Source organism: Vanacampus margaritifer, chromosome 7, assembly GCF_051991255.1.
Source record: "Vanacampus margaritifer isolate UIUO_Vmar chromosome 7, RoL_Vmar_1.0, whole genome shotgun sequence".
NCBI lineage: Eukaryota > Metazoa > Chordata > Actinopteri > Syngnathiformes > Syngnathidae > Vanacampus > Vanacampus margaritifer.
In genome coordinates, this window is record NC_135438.1 from 9,512,680 (window position 1) to 9,540,647 (window position 27,968).

The following is a 27,968-nucleotide window of genomic DNA, read 5'->3' on the forward strand; positions in this document are numbered from 1 at the left end:
GGCAAATAATTGTTTTATTATTATTTTTTTTCATTCATATTATATATTATAACTACTATTTATATTTTAGACTTGTAATGTGTTTTCTTTGTGTTTATATGTTCAATAAAGAACCAAACCAAACTAATGAGGACAAGTACTAGAGAAAATGGATTGAGGTCCCCCCAAAAATATTGTAACTGCAGGAAAGTGTGTTCTTACAAAAACGGAGAAGCAGGTGGTACTAAAATGGCCTTTATTTGAGCTGCCAACACAGCATGAAATTACATGAGTGTAACTCCTCTCAATCATGCTTCCACTGATGCTACAATACAAGCCTAACACAACAATAACAAAATCACTCATGTAGAACTATTTACATAGCGGGAAGAGTCCATGCAAACTATTGGTCAGACCAACCCTTGAATGATGATTCCTCATCTTACCGAGACATTTTGGATAATTCATGCTTTCAACTTTGTAAGACGGTTTTTAATAGGTGTCTCAATACTTTTGTCCATATAAAATGATAGTGTCAGTTGGTGTTTTTCAGGTCATTTGTACCTTCTCAAGTTGGCTTCATCTACAAAGACAAACAACAGACTTAAAGTATGCATATTAGACATAAAAATATTAGCGCAGTACATAGGCTACTATTTTTATTGTAATTTCACACACGTTTACCTTGTGTTTTTTGTTTAAGTCTACATCATTTTTTTTAATTTTATTTCTGTCTTAATTATTTTCTTGTTATTCTGTTTCTCATAAAGCATTATATTGGCTCTTACATGCATAGTCTTCCGGCGTCATTGGCTGACCGATGACCTTCCCGAAGGCCTCCAGCCACTCCTGCTGTTCCACTTCCTGCTCACACAAGAACACAAACTGCCTGTCGGGCGTCTGCAGAGTGATGGCACGGTGCCAGCGGCCTCCCCTGGAGCTGCGACCGCTGCCCGCCGATACTGAGTAACCGTGACTCTCTGTGCCGATGAAGACGGCACCCAGCTCGGTGGCGTCCTAACAAGGGAGAAGCCAGCGCAGAATTAAACTTGAACCATTGCATTTTGACAGGCTCTTAGGGGGACATTTTAAAGTAGAAATGTAGTGAATATATTCAAGTGTTTAAAAATAGAATTTTCCTTTTATATAAAAAAATATTCCGTATAATTTTTTGGTGCATTACCAGGGGGGATTTATAGTATAGGAGCTTCCTGTTTATTGAGCACAGAGTGAACCACCTCTTCCTGAATGGCTCCCGCTGCTGCAAAACACACGCAGATTATCATTATTATTACAAAACAACAAATAATAAAATGAACATTTTTGACACATCATTTCTGGTAGGCGACGCACCGTTGGGCCAGTTTTCTCCATGTGTCCCTCCTTGAGGCAGCGTCTTGTAATCTGAGGGATTAACTTTGCAGGTAGACATACAATAAATGTACGTCTAGTCGTTCTTAATTATGATATAAATGCATTACTACATTTATCCTACCTCGCTTTGTCGTAGAGTGGGATGCTTCTTCTGGAGGTAAGCCAAGCGTGTTGCTCGAATAGCATTGAAAAAGGAAACAATGACCTGTACAAGTGTGCATAGAAGATAATATATGAGAAGGGGATAACTATTAAAAATTGCAAATATTGAATAAAAACCTCAGCACTCTTGATGTGACCAACTGGGTGAATACCGTGCTTGAGCAATTGTGCCTCACCTGGCCATTCTCGTGGTAAACAAAGATATTCCTGGTCCGTACCTCCTGCAAGTAGGAGATTTGCAGGCCGTGGGCGTGTCCGATCTTCTCGGGCTGGAAAACCGCATTCAGCTCCTTCATGCTGATCACAACTTTGGGAACTCTAGACTTAGTGTGAACGACAGCATAAATTATTGGAATAGAAGTTATGCATGCAGAAAAATATGTGGGCACTATTACAGTTGTCACGAGAAATTAGTAGGAAACGGGACTAAAAAAATTCTCGGCAAGCAAAAAAATTATCGAAAAGTACAAAAACTAGGACAGATGAACACCAAGGTCTCACTGTATGGTAAAAATATTAATATCTATATTTAAAAAATGGCAACTGTTTAACCCTGGAGAAGCCAAGAACCCTTTTCTTCTTTGGAAAATTATGAATTATACATTAAATGACTGCTATAAATTCACTGAACACCAAAATATATGTTTTTTCAATTTTAACCCTTTATTCCCTAATTTAGGATTAGGGCGAAATTTGACCCTTTTGGGATTTAGGGGTATCATTTCGAAAAATCAGAATAACAAAAACTGTCAGTAAACTATTTAGAATTTAAGAAAATAATCAATCAAATACACAGCTACGTTGAACAATATAATTTTTTTGTTTTATTTGTTGCATTTTAGAACTGGATTTTGAATGTACAAACACACTTTGGCCAATGGAAACAAGAACACAGGGACAAAATCACTGCTGGAAAAAAAAATAAAGGTCTTTGTTATTTGAGTAGCAGAATTTATAGGGGCCAAATTTGACCCCGTGGGTTCTCCAATCATTTTTCTATGATTAGAAAAATGCATTTGTACAATATGACATCTCCCCACGAGAAATAAAGTTAGTAAACACCCCTGGCAGAAATGCACAAAATAAATTGCCTTATTTGTATTCAAAATCTTTCAAAATTCTATTGAGAACAATGTTAGTACCCACATCCTCTTTTGTGAAGTATCTGAGAGTGAAGTCCTTGTGGGACAGCAAGAAGATCCTTTTAAAAAAGTGTTTGTTGTCTTTTCCTTTCTTCCACAGTGTTGCCTCAACGGTGTCTAACATATCAAAGATACACAATGAGTTCATGCGCACGCATGCAACTATTAGAAAAAGTGGGAACAATACCTGCACCATAGGATTGTTGAAAGTAGCCTTTCTCTCCCACGAATTCTCGCCTCTCATACTTGGCACGGATCCACTGATCCTTAAGAACCCTGGCCGTTAATAAAACCTGTTAATGATGACCTGACGTCACACTGCTTTAGTAGATACACTTTTTTGCGTTTGTTCCTGTTTTTAGCATTTGTAATATGAGATTCCCTAAACCACATGGATGAGCCTTCACTTTCACTAGCACTGAACTAATAAACTGCACTGATGACAATTGATCACATACACACAGTCTCGCTGCTGCGGCCGGTAGATGAAAGCAGGAACACACTTTTCGTAAGTGGCTTTGGCGACATTGTTTCCCCGCTGACGCATGTCCTGAAGGGACAAAAAAAAAAAACTGTTTTTTTTTAAAGTGACATTGAAATAGATAGATGGAAAAGGTATATCTTGAGTATATGCAATGTCAAAACTTTTGAACAAAAAAAAGTACTTGAGGGAAATAGAAAATAGTATCATCACCAATATATATATACAGGGTGTCCATAAAGTCTCTTTACCATTTAAAAAAATTATTAAAAATGCAATTGATTAGATATTTTATTCAAATTTGTTCTATTGCATTCAGTGTTTATTAAAGTTTTTATCACCCTCAAGAGAAGGCGCAATGTGTCTCATGGTTTATTGAAACAAAATCGGATAGGCAGACTCAGCGAAACTACAGAACTAAGTATGGAAGAAATTATTGATGTGCTTCGTGCAACTAATGGTGCCCATGTAGAAGTGTATTAAAAGAGGTAAAAAAAACCTTTAATAAACGCTAAATACAATAGAACAAATCTGAATAAAAGATCTAATCAATTGCATTTTTAATAAATTTTTGAAATGGTAAAGAGACTTTATGGGCATCCTGTATATTTATTTATTTATTTATTTCTACACTAAACTGTATTTGCATGAACATTTTTTTTTTTACTGAATAAATCAATGTTTAAAACAAAAGTGTTTCTGCATGAATGATTTTTTTTTTTTTTTTTTTTTTAGAGCAGACTGCATGCTGACCATGCATTAGACCAAAGGCAACTATCTAAAGACATACTGTATATTTATATCAGGCTACCTAAGCCTAAGCACATGCTTAACATAAATACAAATGGATACCTCTACAAGAAAGCCCTGCCAGTGGTCGAGACGTATTGACTTGACTTTGCTGATAGAGGGCAAGTTCCGATGCATCCCAGAGCAGTTGACGCACAAAAACACACACAGCGTGTAGGAGGCCCAATCAGGCTCTGCAAGCAAAAACAATGTTGATATGGGAACTAAACCCCCAAAAAGGTGAGATCACAATACAAGAACATGAACTACAAATTTCCACACATTTCCAAAAACACAAAGTACAGTATTAATCAGAATTCTGTGTTTATACTAGTGGGGGCACATACAACGTATTATTGTAAAGAAAAATTTTGGGTTAATGTTCCCCTTAAAATATACAATGGGTTTTTACAGGGGGGTGCATCCTATAAGCCCACAAGCTATAAACAGGCCCATGAGAATATGTGATCTGGACCACCATACAAATCTAAAAACAAATTTGAGCAACTGTTAGAAAAAGTAGCATGGTGTACTAGTTGTTTGCACATCTCCTCACAGTTCAGAGGTTCTGGGTTTGAATCTTAGATCAGTAAATGCAGTTTTCGATACGGTAGTCTAATTTAATTAATTAATTTATTTCTAAATTGATAGTGGCAAAAATATAAATTATGGATGGATGCTACATTATATATTTTTTCATAAATTTAGTCCGGCCGTTCGTTTGTAAAGACTGAAATGGCCCCTGATAAGAAAGAAAACGCTTCCTCACCCCCTGATTTATAGAAATGAAAACTCACCAGGAGCTCCACAGTCAGCACATGTATTGTTGCAAGGTTGTCGCATCAAATCAAACAGGATTTTGTTGTTTCCCTCCAGATTGGCCATAGGTGAAGGCTCTTCTGCCTCTTGTCAGATGGAATCACATACTATGTGCATAGACAGAAGCCAGATTGGGCAGGTGAAACAAAACATTTTTTCTTGTTACTGCGCTGCGGTGGCCAAGCGCGTTTCCTCTTTGCCACTCGGCATCATAGCTTTTATTGTTCTGCACACAAACAGCGAGGTCCAAAAATAACAGAGAAAGGAAGTGAGAGACTGCACTTTACAGAGGCATGATCATGTTTCCAAATATTTCTGTAAATACTAGATTACTTACATAAAGTTGCAAGTTATATGTTGTAATTTTGCTTTAGAATTTATGGTAAATGTGATCATTTGTAAGCAACATGACATGTCTACTGTGGTTTTCCTCATAAGGGTCGCAGGTGAGCTAAAGCACATCTCAGCTGACTTTGGGTAAGAGTTGGGTTATACCCTAGAGATTGATCGCAATACACACACTGTATAACAGACAACACTACTCACATATTAATAACTCAATATCTTCAATGAACCAAGCATGCATGTTTTTGAATGAGGGAGTAAAAAAAAAACTCACAATAAAATGGGATTTATTTGAGAATTAATTACAATATCGTCGTGATGATTGTAGCAGTAAAGTGTGCACGACATACTATCATAATGGACATGAGGGGCAAAATATAAAATGCCTATCATTATAACGGAACAAGTTAACAACCGTTAGAGGGCAGTATTGTGGGGGAGAATAAAATCCCCGGAACTAAAGAGCTGCGGTTGTTTAAGCCGGACTTATTTAAAGCTTTGGACAACAACTAAAGGACAACAAAAATACTTGTGCGATGTCACAATTAAATTGCAATTAATACGATAAGAAGGTTTAATACTTGAACATGTGGGTGGCCAGACGAGTTTTGTCGTCTGTTGCTCATAGTCGTAAGTAGCGCTCCATTTTCTTTACTCGTTTTTTGATTGCTGTGCGTTGATATTTTGCTGTTTAGTTGGTACACAAACGTGGCTTGCGTGTGAAAACTTTTCCAACCCCTTACATTTGCTCCGTATAATCTAAAATATTTCTTTTATCAATATGAATAGCAGAGGTGGTAAAAAAAAAAAAGTACTGTCTGGCTCAGACGCTCATGTCATCGACGCAACGTGTTCCATTGTGAACTAATAAAAAAATATTTAAAAAATAAATAAATATATATATATTCAGTATTAGCTAATGATGACAAGGGAAAAATACACTTTCCCTTACTACGAGTCATTCTTGGCGCTTATTTTTTTATTTTTTCATGTCGGTCCAGTGCCTCTTTTTCCTTTCTTATAAATCCCCACATCACAAACTCAATCTCATCAATCCGAAATTCAGAATATCAACGGTTGTTGACTTGAACACTCTTAATTTCTATCGTGTAGTCAACCACAGAGGTTGGAAAACAAAAAAACAAACAATTTGAACATAGTAAGGATTACAAAGTACAGATAACTATTTTTAAGATTTGGGAGAGTACAAGTAAAAAGTCATCATATAAATAAATAAATAAGAGTCTGGATACCTGAAAAATCTACTCAAGTACTTACCGCTGATGAAAAGCTTGTGTCCCTTGTGTAGGTCAGTATGCAGGTCACCCAAGCCTGTTCCGCCGCCCTCGGCCAGGTTCTCCCTCCGAGATGGAACTGCGCTACCTCCAGTGCACGTGCTGCTGGAGGAGCAGAATCCCAGTAGCTGGAATCGAAAGCCTCAACGCCACAATCTCTACACCCTGCAAAGAAGCGGACAACGACGAGGAGCGTGCCACTTCTCTCGATGCCTGCTACACCTCCGAGCAGCGCGACGCCATCCTGACGCTATTAAATAACGCCTCGGCCACCGAGCTGGCGGGCGTCAAGCTCCTCCGAGGGCGCAAGTCCGCCAACATAGTGGACTACCGAAGCAAACACGGACCCTTTAAGACACTGGAGAGCGTGGTAAACGTGCCGCTGCTTAAGCACAAGAGTGCTGTCGTGGTGTTTGAGTCCATCCTCAACCCGGTGAGAAAGGAGAAGAAGGTGCGCATCCAGCTCGCCAAATTTATCAGGCCTGAGGTGGATAGGTCCTGGCTGGAGGTAAACGCATCCTCATCACTTTACAGGAGTGTCAGGTTTTTTTTTTAACCCTGGAGAACCCACGGGGTCAAATTTGGCCCCTATAAATTCTGCTACTCAAATAACAAAGACCTATTTTTTTTTTTACAAATTTAACTTCAAAAGTCCAGAGTGCCACTTCTGACCCCTGCATGGGGCCATCTAGTGGATGAATATTGCACTTACATGAGCCAGACTGGTGGTGACAAGATGGCTGTTTTGTTGAGCTGGAAATCAATCCAAACAAAACCATCTTCTCGGCAAACCAGATGGTAAAATTGTGGTTTTTTTTGTTAATCTATTTCATATCATGTTGCAGAATGCCTAGGAGTATGTTTTATATATATATATATATATTTTGATAAATTAGCAACTCTGAGCTAGTTCAAAAAACAAGAGTTAAAATTGAAAAAGCATTTTGGTGTTCAGTGAACTTATAGCAGTCATTTAATGTATAACTCATAATTTTCCAAAGAAGAAAAGGGTTCTCCAGGGTTAATATCAAAATGTATTTGCAACGAGAATAACTGTTTGCGAACGTCTTTGCAACCTTGAATGAACCCTGATGAAAATAAACAACACTCACAAGCCTCTGCTGCTCAGTAAGATACGTGCTTTGGATCTAAATGGCAACATTCACGACCGGTCTTGATTTTTCCACCACAAGGACGACTACTTGTCTTTCTGTGACTCTCGGTCTCATTATGTCATCTAGGATTCCAATTCCATCGTTTCACTCGTGTGCGGCACTAATCAAATAGCTTGGGCGCACATGGGCCGAGGGATGACCGTCATGGAGTGGCAGCACGTCGATTGTCCGAATTTCATGAAGGGCACCTACATGGCGTCCGCCTACTTAAACGACGTGAGTCTGGTTCTAACAACTACCTATTAATTTTGTTAATGACCTACCTTGTGGGGTAAAAATGGCATTTTTGTGATCATCAGGTGTCAGCAGTGGTGTCCCTCCTCCCTCCGGCGGACTTCTACATCATCGAGAAGCCGTCCATCTCGGTGCAGAACACGGCTCTTTTCCCAGTCATGGCGCACATGAGGACAATAGAGGCCATGCTGTTTGCGCTCCTGGAGCCCAGAAACTTCCTGCAGGACGCCAACATTCCTCCCAGGTACCGCACTTTTTGCTTTTGAGGTTGACTTTCCAAGAACGCCGCCACCTTAAAGTAGCACCTTTTCCCTCACAGGGTTCTGAACATGATGCGCACCGCTGTGGGACGCCACTTCGGGCTCATGGTGGGCGAGTCGCGCACAAGCGGGGCGCAGGCGGTGCGGCGGCTGATGACCGAGTCCGTGACCCAGAAGATGCCGCGGATAAACTTCCCGCCGGAGCTGCTGGTCAAATACAGGGACTGGTTCCAGATGAGTAACAGAAGAAGCCAAGGGGAGGCGCTCTGCGACGCTCTGCTGCAGGCGGTGGCTTTTTACGAGCTGCTCGGCGAATCCTCTGATTAGCTGATCTGGCAACGGACACAAAAACAACATTGGCAGGCAACCTGAAAGATGAGGATTTTTTTTTTCTTGCTTAATCTCAAATATACAAACTATCATCTTAACTAGGGCGTTGAAACTTCATATCAGGGGTCAGTTCAGTTTTTATCCTCAGAAGCCCAAAAATGTGCTTCTTGTGGTTAATTGTTTTGAGGCGTTTTATTTATTTCTAAGAATATGGTGCTCTTGCAGGCTGTATTTAGAAAATCGGTCAGGTTTCCCACCTTTGGTGTAAAGTAGACATATTATAAGACGTAACATTACTTTTATTGTTTAACATTATTTCGGTCTCTGGAGTGTGAAATGCGGTTAAATATGCCAGCAGTGCTTCCACGCACACGACATTCAATTGCAGTCTGGAATTGAGGGGTGTCAAGTCACCAGATGTTTCCAATAACAGCACAAAAAAGTCACTAGAGTTGTTTTTTTTGTTTGACACCCCAAAAAGGAGTGTGACAACGGGAAATCAAGCATGCTGTAATTCTTGACCCTTGTGTATGTAAAAATAAAAAATATGCATACAATTTCTCCTTGAAATTATGTTTCTCTTTAGATTTTTTTGTCCATTGTGCAAGAAAGGAAAATGCTGGAAATGCAAAAGAAATAAATCTTTATTCAGGTTTCACAGTTGCACATAATTTCCTCATCCATTTTGAACTTAATTTTGACAGTAATGTTTAAATTAAATAGGCTTGAGTGGAAAATTAACGCTGAGGTAGGTTTGCTTTTAGGCTGGCAGATTTGTACTGGAGAAGTCTTGGGCCAGGAGTTGCAGTGTAGACTTGGAGAGGCCCAGGTGTAAACTTTGGAGGTAGTTCACACACCTGTGAGGGGGAGAAATTTTTGATTTTTTTTTTTTAGCAAAAGCACATTAAAAGACTTGTAATTCATGATAATGTGCACAGGTATGATTATTTAACTGCAATGGTTAATGTAATGAATTTGATGGGGCTTTATGATTTTTTACACAAATAGAGTACAATACAGTATTATATTATTATTATATTATTATATTATACAATACAGTAGCTATGCGTTCATAAAAAATAATGATCCTACTCAACTCTAGCATTTTCTGTATTATATCCTCTGTCAGTCATTGCAAAGTAGAGCGGAGAGGTCACGGAGAGGTCATAGTTATGTTGAGCAACTTTTGCAATCAAGTAAGATGTACTTCAACTATCGCACTAATGAGTTGCAAAATACAGCGGGGAAAACCGATGCATCTGACATGCTAGCAGACTTCCAATCAAGGGTTATGTAAATGAAACAATCAAATCGACGATAACTGTGCAACTCACCTGGCCGGCTCATCTTTTTGCTGCCTCGTAGAGCGACTGATGGAGCGCAGGGCTGGCAGGTAGTCAACGCATACAGCCTGCCTGTTTCCCAGCAAGCCAAAAGGTTGACTACTCAACACCGCGTGGCTCATCTTGTACCTCTTTTGGCATATTCTGTGGATGCAGGCACATTTTGCTATACACTCACTGGACACAGCAAAAAAAACTGAGTAACTTTAAAAACGGTCAACTTTCATACAGTCGTTCGGAAAAAATCGATTCGGCAAATATATCACGATATTACAGCGCGCAATTCTCGAATCGATTCGATATGCGGCCGAATCGATTTTTAAACATACATTTTTTAAGGGAATATTCAACAAAACGTCTTACTTAGGGTTAGGATTCACACATTAAGCATGGAAGAATGTTATATTAATGGAACATTAAGCCTTAATATTTTATTTCAGTGCTGTTTAAACATGAAACAGACTGCAATTTGTTTGTTAAATGCAGTGGCTCAGTTATAAGCCTGACGTTTCAGATAAATAAATACATTTTCATACAAATCTTACAGTGTACATGTACAAGTTTACTGATTAGTATTTTCTAAATATGAGTAAAAAAATAAATAAATAATCGCAATAATCAATTTATAGATTCGTATCGGGATTAATCGGTATTGAATCGTGACACGAATTGAATCGCCAGGTAGTAGTAAAAAAAAAAAAAAAAAAGCCATTATACAAGCAGTAACGTGCGTGAGTTTGAAATACAGAACACTCACATTGGGTCACCTGGAGGTTGACAAGTGAGGTGTATCCCATTGGAAGACTGTGACTGTGTTTGTCCAAGTTCCGGTCTGCATGTCTGAGCTTCCGTCCAAACGTCTGACATGCGACTCCAACACCCGCGACACCCCAAAGCCTCCACAACTGCCCGAATTTCCAACATCCTCTCCTGGCTGTGACTCCGCACTTCCTCTTCGCTCGTTTCATCTAACAAACTGTCTTTAATGTCAGCTCCGGTCCACACAAAGTCCCTCGTGCGGACGTCTGGATCAAGCGCTTCCGCTGTTGCTGCTATTGTGGCATCGATGTACGACATGATGTCAAAAAAGTCAGCCAGAGCGTTCAAACGTTTCAAGTCTACATTTGCGGCACTTGTCTTCGGACAATAGGGGCTTCTTTGTGCTTTGCGTGTCAAAGAGGATCCAGTTACCGTCATGTTGCTAAACCCGAGTCCATCCCTCACTGGGTTGATGGTGGGTAAAAGCATCTCCACGTTGGAGTACAGCAGAGGAACGTCTCTTCTCCAGCTCTCGACCAGCTTGTTCATGTCAGCTACAGTCGACGCATTCTTAGGAAATACATAATATATAATAACGGTTAAAATTGTAGTTTGTATGTCTGCTTAATGTATCTAGAAACAATAAGTGTATTAAAATGCTGCCTATTTGACCTTATTCTATTGTCCAATGTGTGCAATGCAGAGATAGATCGATTCAGGGCCGTAGTCAAGGAGCTCGATAACCGATATTTAGAGCCAATATTCCTTTTCAGGTAAAAGAGGAAAAAATATTGGCATTAAAATGTTACAATACAAATCCCAGATTTCAGCTTTGCTGAAATGTCATGGAACAACTTTTTAGATTTGCAAAATTTTCATCTCAGACATCTTTTGTTTAAAATTCCAACAAAAACTTCAGAAATTTCCTAAGGGGATTAGTATATCTTAAAAAGTGAAATTAAAAAAAACTTAAACAAGTAAATAAATAACATATCTGCCTGTTTTTTATTATTATTATTATTATTATTTTTTTTTTTTTACAGCAATTACATTTCTCCAAAATGACAAAATAACGAATATTTTAAACTTACACATATCTCCGTTTTCACACTGCCATAGATGTCAAAGATGAATTTTTACTAGGCTGGCAGTGAATGAGTTAATTTCAAACAAAAACAGAAGGTGCAGAGAGTTCCCAGGGTCCCCATCATCTCTTATAAAGTGAACTGAAATTTTAAATAAATAGTTCTCTGAGGTTAACACAGTTTTAAATTGATCTTTTATCGGTCATCACATTTTTTTTAAAGGCTGATAGCGAAATTCGTCAAAATACATAATTGGTCTATCCCTAGTGTAATGTACCTCCAGAAGATTCAGCAGATGGTTTCGGCTGACGGGATGTAGACCCAGCATGCTTGCGGTGCAGCCTTGTTGGGAAAGTCTGGCATCTTCTTCAGCGGTGCCTTCAAAACATACGCAACACGGACAACAATATATTTCAGCCGTCAAATGATGCTAAAATGAAATCAACTAAATTCCAAGACAAGCACAACAACCTTGAAAACTGTTCACCCACAACTGGAGCTGGAGGAGACAACGTCTGACGTCGCCTTCAGCAAGCGTGACGAGGCTTCTCACGTCGTCCGCCTCCATTTTCAAACCCTCGGCCAAACACAGCAGCTGCAGGTAGCTGCAGACGTTCGCCTGTTGTGAGGCAACTCATGTTAAAAAACTGCCGGACTTTCGCGAGGATCAAAACCGGATCTCACCGTTGATGGTTTCTTGAAAACAATTTCTTCCAAATTGCTGCTGAATCGCTCTCTGAATGTAGGATCTAAGGATGAAAAAGAAAACAGGCCAAGCAATATTTGCAAAAAAGTGCTCACTTTAAAATGTACCATTAGTGGTGAGAACCAATGGCCTCTTAGTAGTCGTCATGAAGGTCTTGATGGCTGCCAAGAACCCGACATCATCTTCAAATATGACATCAACCTGTAAGACAGAAAGTAGGGGGAAATTAAACATGCAGCCTCATCAACAATATATAACATTTGCAGGTGTGACGGTGCCACCTCCTCAAATAGGATTAGCGACGCAGCTACTATTTTGTTCTGTGATGTTGCTTGATGCTCAGCTTCATATTTCAGTTTGTCACGTGGCATCCCTGCTTTGTCCTTCAACTTAAAGAAGTTTGTCAGCGTGACGCCGGCTGGAGTGTCCTTTCCTGTGCGTCTGTGGCGGCCAATCATCTGCTTTTTGCACACTTTCTTGGGAGGTGGAAATTTGCCTCCTAAAGGAGAAAAAAAAACTTTATTAGTGCTAATAGAAAATGGATGAAAATATGACAAAAAAAAAAAAGAGTAATTCAGTTTTCCTGGTATGTCAACCTACCATCTAAATGTTCACTTCTAAGTGGGCAGCCTCTGGTTCCATAGTTGTTAAAATAGGCCGGTCTCAGTAGGTCCTTCCCAGACGTCTCCACCAGGTGCGACTGGGTCGCCTCCCTTAGTTGACACAGAACCTGGCGGCCATTACGTTGGGAGGAGGAGTTCACCTCAAACACCTGTCAGTTTAATTCGAGAGAGGCAATTGAAGGTCCTCATCAACGCTGTTTGAGGAAGCTTTTGTAGATTGTGACCTTGAAGCCGAGCTCTTGAGCGCAGGCGTACACCGACGCCGTCTTGCCCACGCCCGGAGGCCCCGTGATCAGCATAGTGTTGCACGGCAGCGCCTCCTGGTGGCCGTCTGGGCCGGTTTCGCCCTGGAAGTCTCCACAATCCCACGAGTCTGCATTTAATTAGCACTAAAATGACACTGGAATTTTTCTATCTGATTTTTTTTTTATTTCAACAGTCAGGAGGCTTTATTATGTACATTTTCTCTATATAGTGCTTAGATAAGTTAGGAATGTAAAAAAAAAAATACAAAAAATGCTTTATGATAGCAACATTTAACAGGAACTATTATTTATTTTTTATTTACTTTTTTAAATTATTTATTTACTATTTATTTATTTCAATTGCTTCCTTCGGGAAAACACATTTTTAGATCTGCGATAATAGCCTACATTACCTTGTGTGGAAATGTTACCCTTGCTCTTTTCTTCATTTTTTATTTGCTCCACTATCTTACTCTCGTTGCAGTCGGTCCGCCGTTTCCACATTTTCAACCAACTGAAAAAAACAAGGTGGTGTACATTAAATCTTACAGCAACATCAGTTTAAAGTGTTTCAAGCGCTTACCTGTGCAGTTTGTTCACTTGGAGGATATTCCCAATAATTTCACGTGTACCCTGAGGACTGTACTTGTCTGTCCACAGCACATCCTCACAACTGCACACTAGAGAACACATTACTGAATACTGATAGTACACAAACCCCAGCATTGGAAACATGAATCAGAATGTTTACCTTTTCGAATAGTTCTGAGTGTTTTCGCAATATCTGTGCAATTTTTCCTGCTTCCATTTGCAATCTGCTGCTTCAGTCTCCGAGTGTTGCTCAGCCTGCTCGCTCTGCTGGGACGTGATTCAACTGAAAATTGTGTCAAGAGGTTGGAACTAGCCGCCTCTGTAGTCATGATATTAGAACTCAGGCTTTTGGAGTCCTCCTCTGAGCTGTCTTGTTTCCTCTTCAAATCTAGGTGCTTTTCTCCTAAATAGTTAAATAAAGATGCAGATGTTAAGATAGCATCACATTAAACGCGATCCCCTACACATGATTACAGGTCAAACTCGGGCCCTCCAGATTATTTCATGTGACCTATGAAAGTTTGCCACCATTGTTCTTTGACTTCTGTTCAAAACTTGTCAGATGATTATTTCAATCAAATGCAAGGGGTGATTATGTAATATGAGTGTGTAACAATAAATGAATTCAGATTCAGAACTTTCCATATGGAACTTTCAGTATGATAGGAGTGTACATAGTTCCCACACAGAACAAGAGACTGGAAATGTCAACTCTGTAAACAAACAAAGTGCAGCCTAGCCTCTGGATCATCATGTCTAGCAGTATGTGTCTGGCAGCGGTTGTTATCTCCTTTGAACATGAACATCACAATAGCATGAAAACAGCAAGAACACATGCCACTAATGTCTGGGATAGGATCCAGCACATCCACAAGCGGTACAGAGAATGGATGATACCGGGAAATAATCTGTACCTGTTATTTCAGAATCTGGTAGACCATCTCTGGCTTTCTTCTGCAGCATCCGGAACACACTTTGGACTGGGAATGCTGTGTTGGATGCTTGGATGTCCTTCAAAAAGCTGTGCAGGGACGGCAGCGATGGCACATGTCCTTTCCGTGACCGCGGGGATGATAAAGGTTTTGACACCTTCTCACCCCTTCCCATCACATCAGCTTCACTTTGAGGAAAGGGCACCTTCTCATCTGTCGGCCCACACGTGCTCCTTTTACTGCTCCCCTGATGATGGATTAGGTAGATTTGATGGATGGATAGATAGATAGATATATAGATAGATAGATAGATAGATAGATAGATAGATAGATAGATAGATAGATAGATAGATAGATAGATAGATAGATAGATAGATAGATAGATAGATAGAGCCGTTACCTCGTCTGTTTGAGGACTCGCTTCATCTTCACGCGAAACATTGTGTGGACTTTTTTTGGTCCGTTTCAGTTTGTTCGGCATGACGAAAAAGCCAAAATGTCAAAAAGCAGCCTTGAAGTGTTTTGAACATGGCGCCTTTTGCGTCGTACATACGAGTCCTTCCGTTTCGTTTGCCAAGCTAACCATTAAGTGTTTCCAACTTTCCATAAACCCGACCCAGCTGTTCGCTCGATCTTATTTTACAAAAGCGTTACATACTGACGAGTACAAGTGACATCAAAAAGTAATGAGTCTACTTTTTAATGAGTGTGTTTTCCCAACTACAGTACTTCTTTTTTTTATAGCAGCAGCGCAAACTAGCATTTGATGGATTACCGCCACCTATAGTCGTTGAGAAGAACTTCGTCTCTTACATTCGTTTGAAAATGATTATGCATTGAAAATTTGATATAGAACAGCAACTGTCTAATAGTTTCCTTGTTGGCCGCTTTTATTTATAAAATGGTAGAGGGGAAACGACTGCAGTTTAGGAACTGGTAGACAGTCAAGTCAGAGCTGTAGGTAAAACGAATGCAGAATGGACAGAGACATCAATGAAAATCAACACCAGAGCACTCTTGACCTGGCTAAAAGTGTAGTTTTGAGGACAAAAAAAAAATTACAATTATTTTGGAATGAGACTAACATAAAATATGTTCTTTCATGAGGTACTGGACAACTGTACAAGCAGCATGTGGCAGATAATTGAAGACTATCTTACAGCTCCAGATTTTGTCCACTTACTGAGCTCAAAAAAATTACAAGCTCTCGGTATCTGTCAACAGTCCCCGACTTGCAAAAACAATGCAGCACAACTGAGGTTGAATGTGTTTTTATTTAAATATAAAAACCCTAAAATCAAGAGTACTTCTTTACATGATTCTCAATGGGGTGGTGGACTGTAAATAAAAGGTGAGAAAGTCACTCCTTTTTTCTTTACCAGATTAAAATAATAAATCAGACTTTTAAAGATAAAAAATATACCAAATTAGGGTTGTAATAATAAAACATTGTCAGTTTGTCCACAGTCACAAGAAGGAAAAAAAGAAAAGAAAATAGTTCAAAAATACTGATGATAATCACCTTTGGTAAACCGGCACAAACTAAAATCTAACTGTGATCCTTTGAACCCTACTGTCCAGGAAAAAAAACAACAACAACCGATTTTAGGAGTCCAAACACAGTCTCTTGTTGTATGAACTGCTTGACATTTCTTGCGTTCACAGTATAGTGATACCAAAACACAAGTTCTTCAGATTCTCCACTGATGCCTGAAGAATGGCTGCATTCCACATTTGGGTACAGCTCTGCGCTTATGGAAAAATTCTAAATATAAAAACATCAAGTGCTAAAAATAATCAGCTAAGGGTTTAAAAAAGGTTATCATGTATGTGTACAATTCATGTTACCAGTACAGTTTCAACTGTAATTCTGATCCTCATCTATTAGTAGGACACACTAAAACAAGGGTGGGGAACCTTTTTCCTATCAGGGTCCAGTCCTCAGCGGGCCATACTAACCGTATTAAAAAATAACCATGATTTTATATATTAGGAACATTTGTGGGTTAAAAAATTGTTTGGGCTTGGATCAAATACTCTCATAAGACAGGGGGTTCCCCACCCCTGCGATCTGTTCATATTCACCCAAAGCCATCATATCTAGTCACATGATGTGGGTGATTCGCTTCTAAATAATTCATATTTGGTTGAGTTCAAGTTGTAAAAACTTGTTTACCTTGTATATTGGTCTGTTTGCGGTCAGACGCTCTGCTGACCACATCTAAGCACCAAAAGGTTGGAAATGTTTATTGAATGGGGGGGGGAAGGGGAGTGGCAACCCCTCCCCCATGACTACTACAAGTCCTCTTGCATTAAAGCCTGCATCAGTCCGTGAGAGCGCTTTTTGTCCTCTTGCCCTGTTTCCCCGCACTGGAGGACGCCGCGTTGCCGTTGCAGCTCCCCGCCGCAGCGAGCAGCGCCCGCTCCTGCTCCTCCTCGGCGCCCTCCGGGAGCTCCTCCTGGATCTGCTTCAAGCGCGTCATGGCCCGGTCGATGGTGGCCGTGACCACCAGGTTGAAGTCGTGCATGCTCACCAGATGCAGCAGGAAGTTGCGGCAGAGGTTGCGTCGGACGATGTGCGCACCGCAGTCGTCCACGAAGAGCATGATGGCTTGGTTCATCTGGTTGTCCGCTATGAAGCTGACACACAGACCACACCACATGTTTATTGAGTGAGAAAGCATAAGTCGGTCGACCAATCTCTAACTCAGTAAAAAAAAAAAAAAAAAAACTTTATTCTTTCTCATATTATAATTTCTTGAGATGGTAAATGTTCCGGTTCTTTTAAAGAACGCTTTACAAAGTGTGCAATTTGTGTTGGAAGTAGTGCTGTCAAGGTAGCTAAACTAAATAATTAATCCCCCCAAAATTATCTAATTAATCATGTATTAATGCAGATTAATGACTATATATATATATATATATATATATATATATATATATATATATATATATATATATATTCTATATACAGACCATCCTTTAGCTGACAGTCGATGGTTACGTTAAAGGTAGCACAGGTTGTGTTTGAGCAATAAAATTAACTAACACGCATTAAAGCATTTAATAAATGTATGTGTATGACATTCAGAATATTTGTTCATGCCAAATATTGGGGGTCATTTTCCCCCCGTTTTAAATTATAGTAATTAACTGATTAGTAAAAGAGGAGAATGAGCGTGTGCAATGGATACATTTTTTTTTTTTGAAGACGTCCTCATTAAATTAAATGTTGAAAATATTTACACATAACAGGTGCTCTTTAAATTTGGCGGGCAATTTTGGGGGATAAAACAGCCTTTATAATTAAGCGATTAATCGTGATTAATCAAAACTCTAAAATGTGATTAATCTGATTAAAAAATGTAATCGTTTGACACAGCTCTACTTGGAAGTGAAAATTTAAGAAAAATATTTTGCGAACCCACAAACTTGAAATCATACAATTGTCCAAATTATAAAATGAATAATCAAAATCAAAGGTTTAGTGTATAGCAGTAGTTCTTTTTAACACTACACCCCCCCCCCCCCCACCAAAAAAAAAAAACGACGACGACAACAAAAACCTTTCCAAAAAACACAGTATGTAGGTCTAGGGGGTCATCATAAATTAGACCTTTTTTTTTTTAATTCCTGAAATGTATAATTCACATTATAAGTCACTGTAACAATATCATGCATAGTATTATGAACATTGACACTGTACTTAAATGTAGGGGGGGAAAAAAAGCCTAAAACAAAGATTTGCCTAAAATATATTGCACATAAATTAAATACAAATTGTACCTACTTAATGTTTTAAAAAATACTATTATTGTACTAAAAAGTTAAATACAATGAACCGTATCGGCCTTGATAATTTTGCGTACTACTACATCGTGAGACCCATTTGTGTACAGTATACTGTACATTGCATTCATGTTGTGGCTGGTGAGTGAGCACGATGATTTGGTGTCCACATACCCGTGCTGCATGACATGAAGGTTCCACAACTTCATCACCTCCTTCTCTCCTTCATTGACATCTGTGAACTCATCCAGTTGCTGGACAAATCAGAAAATAAACTATTTAAAAACCAAAACAAAACAATATTTCATAACCTCAAAACTGCCCAATCAACACAAGTGGTACCTATCAAATTAGACTCCAGACTGTCAAGTTCATTTGTTGCCATTTTGGGGCATTTCCAGATAATTATCAAATTTAAATTATAGCATTAATTACTCCCAGATTTGTGGCAGGGCTTATTTATGAGGATTCACATCCTTTTTTGGTTGAACCAAATCACGACAAATGTTAGATGAGATTTTCCAACAGTTTACGTCGTCTGTGGCCATAATCGAGTACAATGTCTGGCAGCCGCAGCTTTTGCTCACCGTTGCAGTTTTCTCTCTGAGCCACTCGGGGTCCCGCTCATCCTCGCTGTCCACTTCCATCTCCTGCGGTCGCAGCGGCATGCAGCTGTCGCTATGGAAGTAGAGGCGGTTGTGTCCACTCACGTAGGTCCTCTGCTGCTCCAACTCGCCGTCCTCCGATTCCAGGAACTCGGACAGGCTCGGCTTGGTCCTCTTGGGCCTGCAAAAGAAAAACACCAAGTAACCATATGAACATGACAATACCATAGCCTCTACTTTTGGTGCTTACACATTTAAGCAGTCATTCGAAGCAGTGTTGCTGTGTGGTCAAGAGCTTACCTGCAAACTATTATGTGAGTGACGGCGGTCCTCTTGACGGGGCCGTTGCGGCTGAAAGCGAAGCCCGGTTGGCTGTGGATGTCCTGAGGATTGCCAACGTACGAGCCGTCGTAACACTCGTTAATAGACACGTCTATTCTTGCTCCTTTGGGGTGAGGCTGAAAATTTAAACATGGGAAGAAATATTATAAGCACACGGTAGACGACAACCACAATGCCATTTATTTGCATGGATTTACAATAAATGTTGTTTTCCTAGTTCAGGGATGGACAACTTAAATGCTAGAGAGGGCCACAATTTTGCTGTCCACGTACACCTGAACCAATTGTATCACAAAATTGCCATTTTGAACATGTGCAAAATACGTGCTCTTAATACATTTCATTTTTGTATAATACATTTCTAAATGCATGTATGAAAGATACACTATCCTAACCTAATAACAAAAAAGTCCCCCTGCAAAGATCTCTCACATAGAAATTACCATTCAAGGATGGCACAAAACTGCTAAATAGCAAATCAACATTACATGCAAGAATTCATTATGAGCATTTTTTACACAAAAATCAGCTCATGTTATTATTGGGCAACTATTTTTGTCCTGCATATCATTCCAAATTGGGGGTGAAATTAGGCTGACTCACGTTATAGTATAAAGTCAGGCAGTTTAAGACCCAGTATGCGTAACTAAACCAAGTCTGCCATCTAGTGGTAAATGGCGATATTACAACTTGAACTACAGTTGACCCTGCACACACACACATGATCAGTAACCAAGGATTTTTTTAATATATTGGGCATTTTATTTTTATTTTTTAAAGGGAAATCTATTGCCCCATTTTTTTTGGATAAACATATAATGAATTGTTTATCAGCATTTTTTATTTATTTAAAATAAATAAAAAATACACCTTTACATTTGTTTTTGTTTACCTATTCCTGAGTTATATGAGCTGATGAGGATCTCTCTCACACCAAAAAGTTGATGTACAACGCTTTTAACCTTTGCTACACTGTCTCTGATGACCGCGGCGTGTTTTCCATCTCAGCCTTGTGATACACAAGCTGAAAAGGCGGAAACCCAAACCACCCACTTCAACATCACTTCCAGTCTGATCTGCAGCTGATTACGAATTCACCAAACATATTGATCAATTATTCTGTTTAAAATAATATAAATCAGAGTACAGTGATTTGATCCAATCACTTTTTTTTTTTTTAATGAATGGTAATCAACTTAACTCTTTGACTGCCAAAAACGTTAAATAACGTTTAGTAAAATCCTATGGAGGAGTGCCAAAGACGTTAAAAGACGTTTGTTTCAAAACAGAGGTGAAACTAAACATTTTCTATTGTTGATTACTGAAAAACGGAATAAGGTAGAAACAAACTTTTTTTTCTGATGAAAGATGAGAGTCCAATCTTTCATTTGGTAGTATGTGTGTTTCCATAGTCCAAACACATAATTTTCTATGGACCTTGAAAGATCAGTCAAAATGCTTAAAATCGGCTGGCACCCACGGCATCCCTTTTCTGAAAACGTCTGGCAGTCAAAGAGTTAAATTCTTCCAGGTTAAGTACTTTTTTTTTTTAGCACAATTGTGTATCTTATTGACACGTTTCAGTAATGTGCATTTGAAAAAAATCATTAAGTATGCCAAAAATGGGTTTTGTTGGTAGTGACTGCTTTCTATTCACAAGCTGAAATACTAGCATAACTGTGGCATTTGTCGGCCATGAACTATGTTTATGTTTGACCTGAATATTTTGAGGTCAGATACTCCCAGGATTCTTGAATGCAGCTTTAAAAAAAAAAAAAACCTCGTTGACTTGGAAACATTTGTTTTGAATCCCACAAGAGATATGAAAGGAATGTTCTTCCTTACCACATAGTTGAAGATGAAGCGCGAGTGGGAGAGTTTGAGGTGTTTGAGGAGGCTGTAGAGCTTGCTGCAGTTCAGCGTGCACCAAGGACAATGAAGGTCATCCCTCGCCTCCGTCTGTTGCCGCGTATTGTTGTTGTACAGGAACTAAGTTGGGAAAAGGTCACATGTTCAGTAACTGGATGATGAAAGCCATACCGACATTTGTGCCTTCGTTACTCTCAAATAAAAGTGTTTACCTGATAAAATATCCGTAACTTTTGGCGTGGCTCACACAGGACGAGTTCTTTCCTCGTCTGGATGTCTGTGCTGACCGACTCTTTCACTGCTGAAAAGGAACACATGGACAAATTTGTTCAAAGAATCATTCAAACTGGTTTTCTCACTTTATCAAAATGTAAACACAGAGGTTTCCCCAGTCGTATCTCTTTAAAATAATGACTCTTTTTATAGTCCATACAAGTGCTCGTCAGCCACAATAACACTGGCTAAATCACTGAACTAATATGGGTGTGTTCAAAGGGTGATTGCACAGGATGTAATAGCAGTGGAAGGTGCTTTGGATTACTTTTGATAAGGATTTACAGTTACAGTGGTACCTCAGCTCACGAACTTTTCGCCTCACGAACATTAAATTCGCGAGCATTTTGTCTCGGCTGACGAACTAGTTTTCGGCGGACGAACCAAATCTCGCGACACGAGAAATCATGAGAAGCTGACGCACGCTCACGGCGTCCCAGTTCGTCGCCCCCTTTGTTTGAGTGCGGACGTGGTTTGTGTTCGGTAGACATTTTGGAGTGTACTTTTGCTACCATGGGACCGAAAAAGACCCCACAAAAGGCTAGTGTTAAGCCTAAGAAGACATTGAAGAAAATTACGGTCGAGCAGAAGAAGGAGATCATCGACAAACACGAACGAGGTGCGCGTTTGTCAGCATCAAGTGAGAGCATCAAGACCATGGATTTTGTCGAACAGTACCATTCAGAAAAGACTGTGGCTATGAGAATCATCAACATGATGAATGATAATGTGATGCCTCAGTTTCGTAAGACCTTACGACTCAGAAAGCAACAGGTGTCAATTAAGAGGTTTTTAGTCAGCAACAAGGATAAAGAGTCTCCTAAGAAGCAAAGAAGAGAAGCCACACCGGAGGACGTTCCTTCCAAACAGTAACTCCCTCCCTCCCTCCTCCTCCCACTCCATTCCATCAAGCCTTCAACTACTGTACCATCACAAAGGCAAGTTGCAAGTTTTGCAAATAAAAACACTATATTATACAGTACATTGTATTTCTTTAATTACAATACAATAGCACATTTATTATACATAAAATAAGGTATATTTTGTGTCGTTTTAAGGCTTTTTTTTAGTAGAAAATTGTGTTTTATGGGGACCTGGGAACGGATTATTCTCATTTCAATGGTTTCCTATGGGAAATACTTGTTTGGAAGACGAACTTTTCGGCTCACATACTCTCTATGGGAACCAATTAAGTTCGTGAGCCAAGGTACCACTGTATTACACCTCGGGTTTGTCGATCTGTTTCTCTTATGAAGCATAGGAAGAAAAAAAAAAAGAAGAAAAGAAAAAGCCCAAACATTTACATATTCTCTTAGCCACTTCAGAATAATTTAGTTGGTGTTATTTTTGTTTCACCTGTCTTTATTTTAGCACTCTAACGCAACACAATCTCAGCGTAATTAAGTCTTATTTAGTGCCCTTAATTGGCGATCGAACGTGATATCAGTACTAAGTCGTATTGTTGACTTTGGTGGCAATAGTCTTATTACGGCAATATGAACGGCAGAGACGAGTCAAGTCATCCGTTGCGCCGCGACAGGCAAAACGCTCCCGGGAAAAACTTCAAAATAAAAGCGTTTCTTGGCATTGCACTCTACATCCTACTTGGTAAGGGAAGGATTATTTTGAAGTTCGCCATCTCTCCACATTGGTGGTGTTTTGCCAGACGTGTCAAATCAAATTCCAAGCAATTTAAACGGTTTACTTCGCTGGGTTTGTTTCAATACAAGACCAGCCCTACTCTGCTTCTGATTGGCTAGTGGCTCTTACCCCGGAAATCCGGCACTATGCCGGAGTACTTTAACCCCTTGGCGTTATTGTGACCCGTTTTGGGGTTTTTGTTGGTTCTGACCAAGCCATTTCAAAATAAAATACCGCCCACGGGTTAAGCTCTGAATTTAATATGATAAAATCAATGTAGTCTTGCTTTTTATCCCCAATATCTATAGTTTTAGCCACTAAAATGGATCATGCCATTTTACCACACTACTTTTGCGCTCATCAGGGTAACAAGCTTCATTCATCGACCAGAAGAGGGACACTTCTACATTTATTGGGTACATTTGATTTATGTCTCTGTTGAGGCCGCTTGGCTCACTTATTTTACTATGTAAAGAAATTATTACCTACTAGTAATAATTTTTAAACATTTTATCAATGTAGTTTGCCTTTAGCACCGTTGCTAACCTTTTACTATAATACAGTTGTTCGTTTTCATGACAAAAATTCATATTGGAGGTTAAGTGTAAAACATTAAATAAAAATTCTGGTGAATCCTACAAATTATTCGATTTTTTTTTAAAAAGAGTGCCTGTAATAGAAACAACGTGTGTCTTACCCAAGGGGGTGGCTCTATGGTGACTAGTCCTGGTCTCCATGGGGCCACAAGTGTCTGAGTTCCGGGTAGCCAGAGGTTTCGCGATGGGGGCTGTGGACTTCCCACTGGTCTCGCCAGTCCAGCGCAGAGTAAATTGCAACGTGGGTCCCTGAGAAAATGTTTCAAACGGCGGCAGCCTCTGAAGCGGGAGACACAGGACACGTGTTGGTCGGGTGTTTGACATGATTTGCACTGTGCCCAAACGCACGGAGGGAAACCCTCACCTTGCCGTCAAGAATGGTCTCCCACGTGGCTCGCTTCTTGCTGACAGGGCTGTCCTCCATCCCCTGCATGGACACCTCATACTCTCCATCTAGCAACTGCAACCTCCTGCACGGGTCAAACACAGGAGATATTTACACACGTGCGGACTGACCAATAATACAGCTAAAAATTGCAATGCATTTACAAAATATATTCATAGAGGGAATGGCTTGTTGTTGTGAGTGTCGATGTGTCATAAAGGATCCATAAATGTACCTGTTCTTATCAAAAACAGTCATTTGAGCAACATATGTCTCAGTTGTGTCCCCTTCTTCCTTATGAGACAAGTTCCTCTTCTTCCTACTTTGAGTATCTCTCACATCTGCGCAACACACACACATTGTCATTTACATCTTACAAGGCTTCACCGTGGATCGACTTTGAGACGCCGCTTACCTATGTTCTCGTTGGCTTCACCGTTGGGAAGGCCGTTGGTTTCCCTCCGGCCCGCCGTGCGCGACACCCTGAAGAGGAGCGAGTACGACTTGACCATGTGACTGTTGCTGGGCTCAAACTCGGTGCTGGACACCACTAACGAGGGACAGGAGGCCAGCTTGCTTTGCTGGCTGTCAGGATTCAAAGGCACCTGCTTTTTACCTGTAGGCACTTGCTTAACTGGGCAGCTGACATCCTGCAAGGAGCAGAAGAACGAGCCGATAAATGAGATGACGCAAAGTAAAAGAGGGGGAATGTGACGCCTTACCTTGCGTTTTTTATGGCAGACTTTGACAAGTAGCACCTCCAAGGAGACGGAATTTTGCTCATTCTCTGAGTTCTGAGGTGGCTTTTCTAGACGCAGGAAAGACAAAATTACATTGTCGTCAACACAATGAAAAAGTGTGTCGGTCAGAGCTGATCTCCGCATAATGTACCGAACGTGGCATGAAACTTTGACAACATGCATCCAGACTCAATTCATCTGACAGCCTGCCTCAATGGGTGCTGTTTTGGTTACCAAGAGAGTTGAAAATTGACTCTTAATAATATCTGTGGGACGAATGATGGCTATGAAACGGGAAAAAAAATACACACAATGTTTTCCTTAGGAGAGGCATTTGTCTTAAGCAGATATCTCTCCTTGTGACTAATTTGGTAAGTCGCTATCTGGCTAGAGATGGACATTATTAGAAGTACAGTCAAGAAAAACAATCACAAATAATTGTCATTCAATTCCTTTCTTGTGTCATTTCCAGACACTCATTCAATTAATAAAAAAATATTTTAAATTCATAATCTGGCCAGTGCATTACTGCTTTGGGACTGAATGCAAGTCTGCTTACCATCCTTATGGAAGAACCCAGTAAAAGTCAACTGCAGATGTGAAGACAAACTGAAAATACACGAAATTAAAGTTAAAAGTGATTACTTGATAATTAGTAATAAGTTAGTAACAGTTGTAGATCACGTCAACCAATGTTACCTGGGAGATTCCTGCTCTCCCTTCATCTTCTCTACAGTTTGTAACATGTTATCTACTTTGAATGCTTTCCTGGGAACAAAAAGAGACTTGGAATTTACATGTTGCCCGTAAGACGACAGACAGTAGAGACACAGATGCATGAGTGATATTTTTGTACCTTTTGGCATTTGAGCGACCATTTCTGTGAGACATGAAGGTGAGAGTTCTGTGCAAAAATATTGGCTAAGGGGGGGGGGGGGGGGGCAGAGGGAAATGCAGTCATTTTAAAGATATTGAATTAATTAAAAGTCTAACAAAATAAAAGCCTACAACTTACTGCAATCAAGTTCCTGGTGCGAAGAAATCTGTATATCTGTGTTGGCTCTGGTAAAGAAAAAAAATAATCAGCACTTGACAAAAGGGAATAATACGCAGGTTTTGAGTGTTGGAAATCTCTTTAGACAACCAATCCCAATACAGTGAATGTACCCAGTATATTTTAACGCATCATAAAAAAACTCTACATTAAAATAAATGTACCACGTTGAGCTGAAGGGGGGTAAAAAAATCTACTGAGTCTCTCTATGTAACCAAATGAATGATGCACGTCTACTTAGGCTTTAAATGAGTTGAAATAGAAGCTTTATTTCTCAATGTGTAAAACTTAAGGAAAATGTTCTTGTTTCTTTTCTGTCAAAATTCGGGAGTGTACCCACTATCGGTATGTTTTATTACAAAATATACCACTCTACATTAAAAGAAACATGACAATTTGATGCCACTTTACAGTTATGGGCTTGGAGAAAATCAACTTTGTTTTAACCACTAGACGAAATAAGCATCATGTCAACATGAGACTTTAGTAAAATCATAATGACAGCCAAGTACTAAATAGACACTATTGATAAAAAATATTGGCGAAACGAAACTAAAGAACGACGTATCAAGGGCTGAAGTCTCACTTTCGAAGGCCTGAAGGAAGAGCTCATGGTCGGCCTGAATCTGCTCCATCTTCGGCTTCTTCACGGAGTTCAACATCGCCGACGAGGCGGGGTACACGGCGCCGTTCGCTTTGCAACCGGCCCCGCTCATAATGTGGCCGGAATTCTAAGAGCGGACATAACATTCACATTAACACACACAAAATTACGGGACAAACAATGGCTGTGCATCAAAAGTTACCGCAACGACTAGCACGGCAGCTAGCGAAACCACATTGCTAGCACGCTAGTTAGCTTGGGTCGGTGTTCTTTTCGTCCGGCGTGGAATTAATACCGGCGAAATAATTCACATTTGTATATAATCGACATGAATAAAGACAGCCTACCCTGGCGGATGGCATCAATTTGTTAGCCTCGCTGCCCCCAGCACAAGCCTGGAAGAATCAACAGCGGAAGCCCATGAAGATGAACAGGACGCGACGAGAGGCTGGTCCCTGGCTAGTTAGCTGGCGATGCTATCATAGTTTACCGGTAAATAAACCGGTAGCGATCTCGGATTCCTGCGTACAGCCACGAATATTGCTCTTCTACCGGATATGAATTAAAAAACTCTGATGACATCAATAACCCCTTAGTAGTAATTTATTGCCGTGCGGCGTCCCTTCAATTTGGAACAACAGAGCATTGCTCATTTGTCAGCCAATGAGAGTCAGACTGTGTGAATCCATGGCTGCGATTGGCTACTGGAACCAGGAAATGACGCGCGCGCGCTCTCGGTTTCTGTGATTTTGCGGGAAACCAAGCGAGCGTTCAAGTGGACGAACGCGAAACGTCAGGCTAGCGCATTTTCTGTTACGGTCCATTACATGTAATGCATATTTTTCGCCAAGCATTGTTACGAATTTTAGTTTACCCGTGTTCTAAACGAATGAGACCACTATAAAAACTGAGTTTACAGATTATTATTATTATTATTATTATTATTATACTAATACAACAAGTGATACAAGATTGATACAAGGAAAGAATCACTGAATTAAATAAAAATACAATTTACATTTCAAACAAAATCTAACTATTACAGGGACATGTACACAGCCTGTTTATTTCTTTTTGAAATCCAGTACTGTACTTCTTTTTTTTTTTTTTTTTTACTGCACAACATTTTTACTTTTAAGGCACAGTACATTTTTAAGTACAGTTCAGTTGTACAGTATTTCTCTTTTATGTACAGGCGATGTGCATTGTTGTTTTTTAACATTTATTGAAGTACTTTTTTTTATGTGCAATAAGAGAATATAATAAAGTTTTAAAGCGGTCCATGTTAACAAACATGATTAAAAATTACTTTACTTTAAAAGAAAAATGGTGCTGCCAAACTTTCCATTAAAGGACATTTCCCTTAAAGATAAGAAGTGTAATAACAAATGTGTCAATACA

At 39.7% G+C, this 27,968-nt stretch overlaps 4 protein-coding genes across 11 annotated transcripts; 1 reads left to right on the top strand and 3 right to left on the bottom strand.

The window, feature by feature from the left end:
* Positions 1-239: 239 nt before the first annotated feature.
* On the bottom strand, positions 240-6,518 carry LOC144054921 (arf-GAP with dual PH domain-containing protein 1-like). Of its 3 annotated transcripts, none has more exons than XM_077570339.1 (12): positions 6,370-6,518; positions 4,725-4,853; positions 3,991-4,121; positions 3,116-3,207; positions 2,845-2,933; positions 2,662-2,774; positions 1,734-1,838; positions 1,475-1,558; positions 1,333-1,395; positions 1,163-1,240; positions 768-996; positions 240-562 (listed from the first exon to the last, which is right to left on the bottom strand). In XM_077570339.1, the coding sequence occupies exons 2-12, from the start codon at positions 4,810-4,812 to the stop codon at positions 534-536; spliced, it is 1,101 nt and encodes a 366-aa protein (XP_077426465.1). In that variant the 5' UTR covers positions 4,813-4,853; positions 6,370-6,518; the 3' UTR covers positions 240-533. The 3 variants fall into 3 exon arrangements, with proteins under 3 accessions (XP_077426465.1, XP_077426463.1, XP_077426464.1); XM_077570337.1 differs by having other exon boundaries at positions 1,692-1,838; XM_077570338.1 differs by having other exon boundaries at positions 1,692-1,838; positions 4,725-4,972; positions 6,370-6,506.
* On the top strand, positions 5,578-8,986 carry tefm (transcription elongation factor, mitochondrial). The gene is made up of 5 exons (XM_077570340.1): positions 5,578-5,721; positions 6,401-6,894; positions 7,628-7,777; positions 7,861-8,039; positions 8,115-8,986. The coding sequence occupies exons 1-5, from the start codon at positions 5,679-5,681 to the stop codon at positions 8,380-8,382; spliced, it is 1,134 nt and encodes a 377-aa protein (XP_077426466.1). The 5' UTR covers positions 5,578-5,678; the 3' UTR covers positions 8,383-8,986.
* Positions 8,987-9,011: 25 nt separating this feature from the next.
* Positions 9,012-15,382, bottom strand: atad5b (ATPase family AAA domain containing 5b). 4 transcript variants are annotated; one of them, XM_077570332.1, is made up of 15 exons: positions 15,070-15,382; positions 14,652-14,916; positions 13,898-14,020; positions 13,730-13,826; positions 13,560-13,660; positions 13,126-13,274; positions 12,879-13,050; positions 12,560-12,777; positions 12,386-12,479; positions 12,257-12,321; positions 12,044-12,191; positions 11,850-11,950; positions 10,486-11,057; positions 9,720-9,872; positions 9,012-9,242 (listed from the first exon to the last, which is right to left on the bottom strand). In XM_077570332.1, exons 1-15 carry the CDS (start codon positions 15,148-15,150, stop codon positions 9,146-9,148), a joined length of 2,436 nt encoding a protein of 811 aa, XP_077426458.1. In that variant the 5' UTR covers positions 15,151-15,382; the 3' UTR covers positions 9,012-9,145. The 4 variants fall into 4 exon arrangements, with proteins under 4 accessions (XP_077426458.1, XP_077426457.1, XP_077426459.1 ...); XM_077570331.1 differs by having other exon boundaries at positions 13,898-14,140; XM_077570333.1 differs by lacking the exon at positions 15,070-15,382 and having other exon boundaries at positions 13,898-14,140; positions 14,652-14,758; positions 14,835-14,910.
* A 542-nt stretch (positions 15,383-15,924) lies between these two features.
* Positions 15,925-27,219, bottom strand: suz12b (SUZ12 polycomb repressive complex 2 subunit b). Of its 3 annotated transcripts, none has more exons than XM_077571889.1 (17): positions 26,915-27,219; positions 26,550-26,694; positions 25,925-25,971; positions 25,766-25,830; positions 25,609-25,677; positions 25,469-25,518; positions 24,892-24,977; positions 24,585-24,819; positions 24,405-24,510; positions 24,149-24,254; positions 23,886-24,033; positions 21,487-21,575; positions 21,251-21,394; positions 19,364-19,521; positions 19,046-19,244; positions 18,633-18,712; positions 15,925-17,309 (listed from the first exon to the last, which is right to left on the bottom strand). In XM_077571889.1, exons 1-17 carry the CDS (start codon positions 26,927-26,929, stop codon positions 16,994-16,996), a joined length of 2,058 nt encoding a protein of 685 aa, XP_077428015.1. In that variant the 5' UTR covers positions 26,930-27,219; the 3' UTR covers positions 15,925-16,993. The 3 variants fall into 3 exon arrangements, with proteins under 3 accessions (XP_077428015.1, XP_077428014.1, XP_077428013.1); XM_077571888.1 differs by having other exon boundaries at positions 21,487-21,572; positions 23,886-24,063; XM_077571887.1 differs by having other exon boundaries at positions 23,886-24,063.
* Positions 27,220-27,968: the final 749 nt, after the last annotated feature.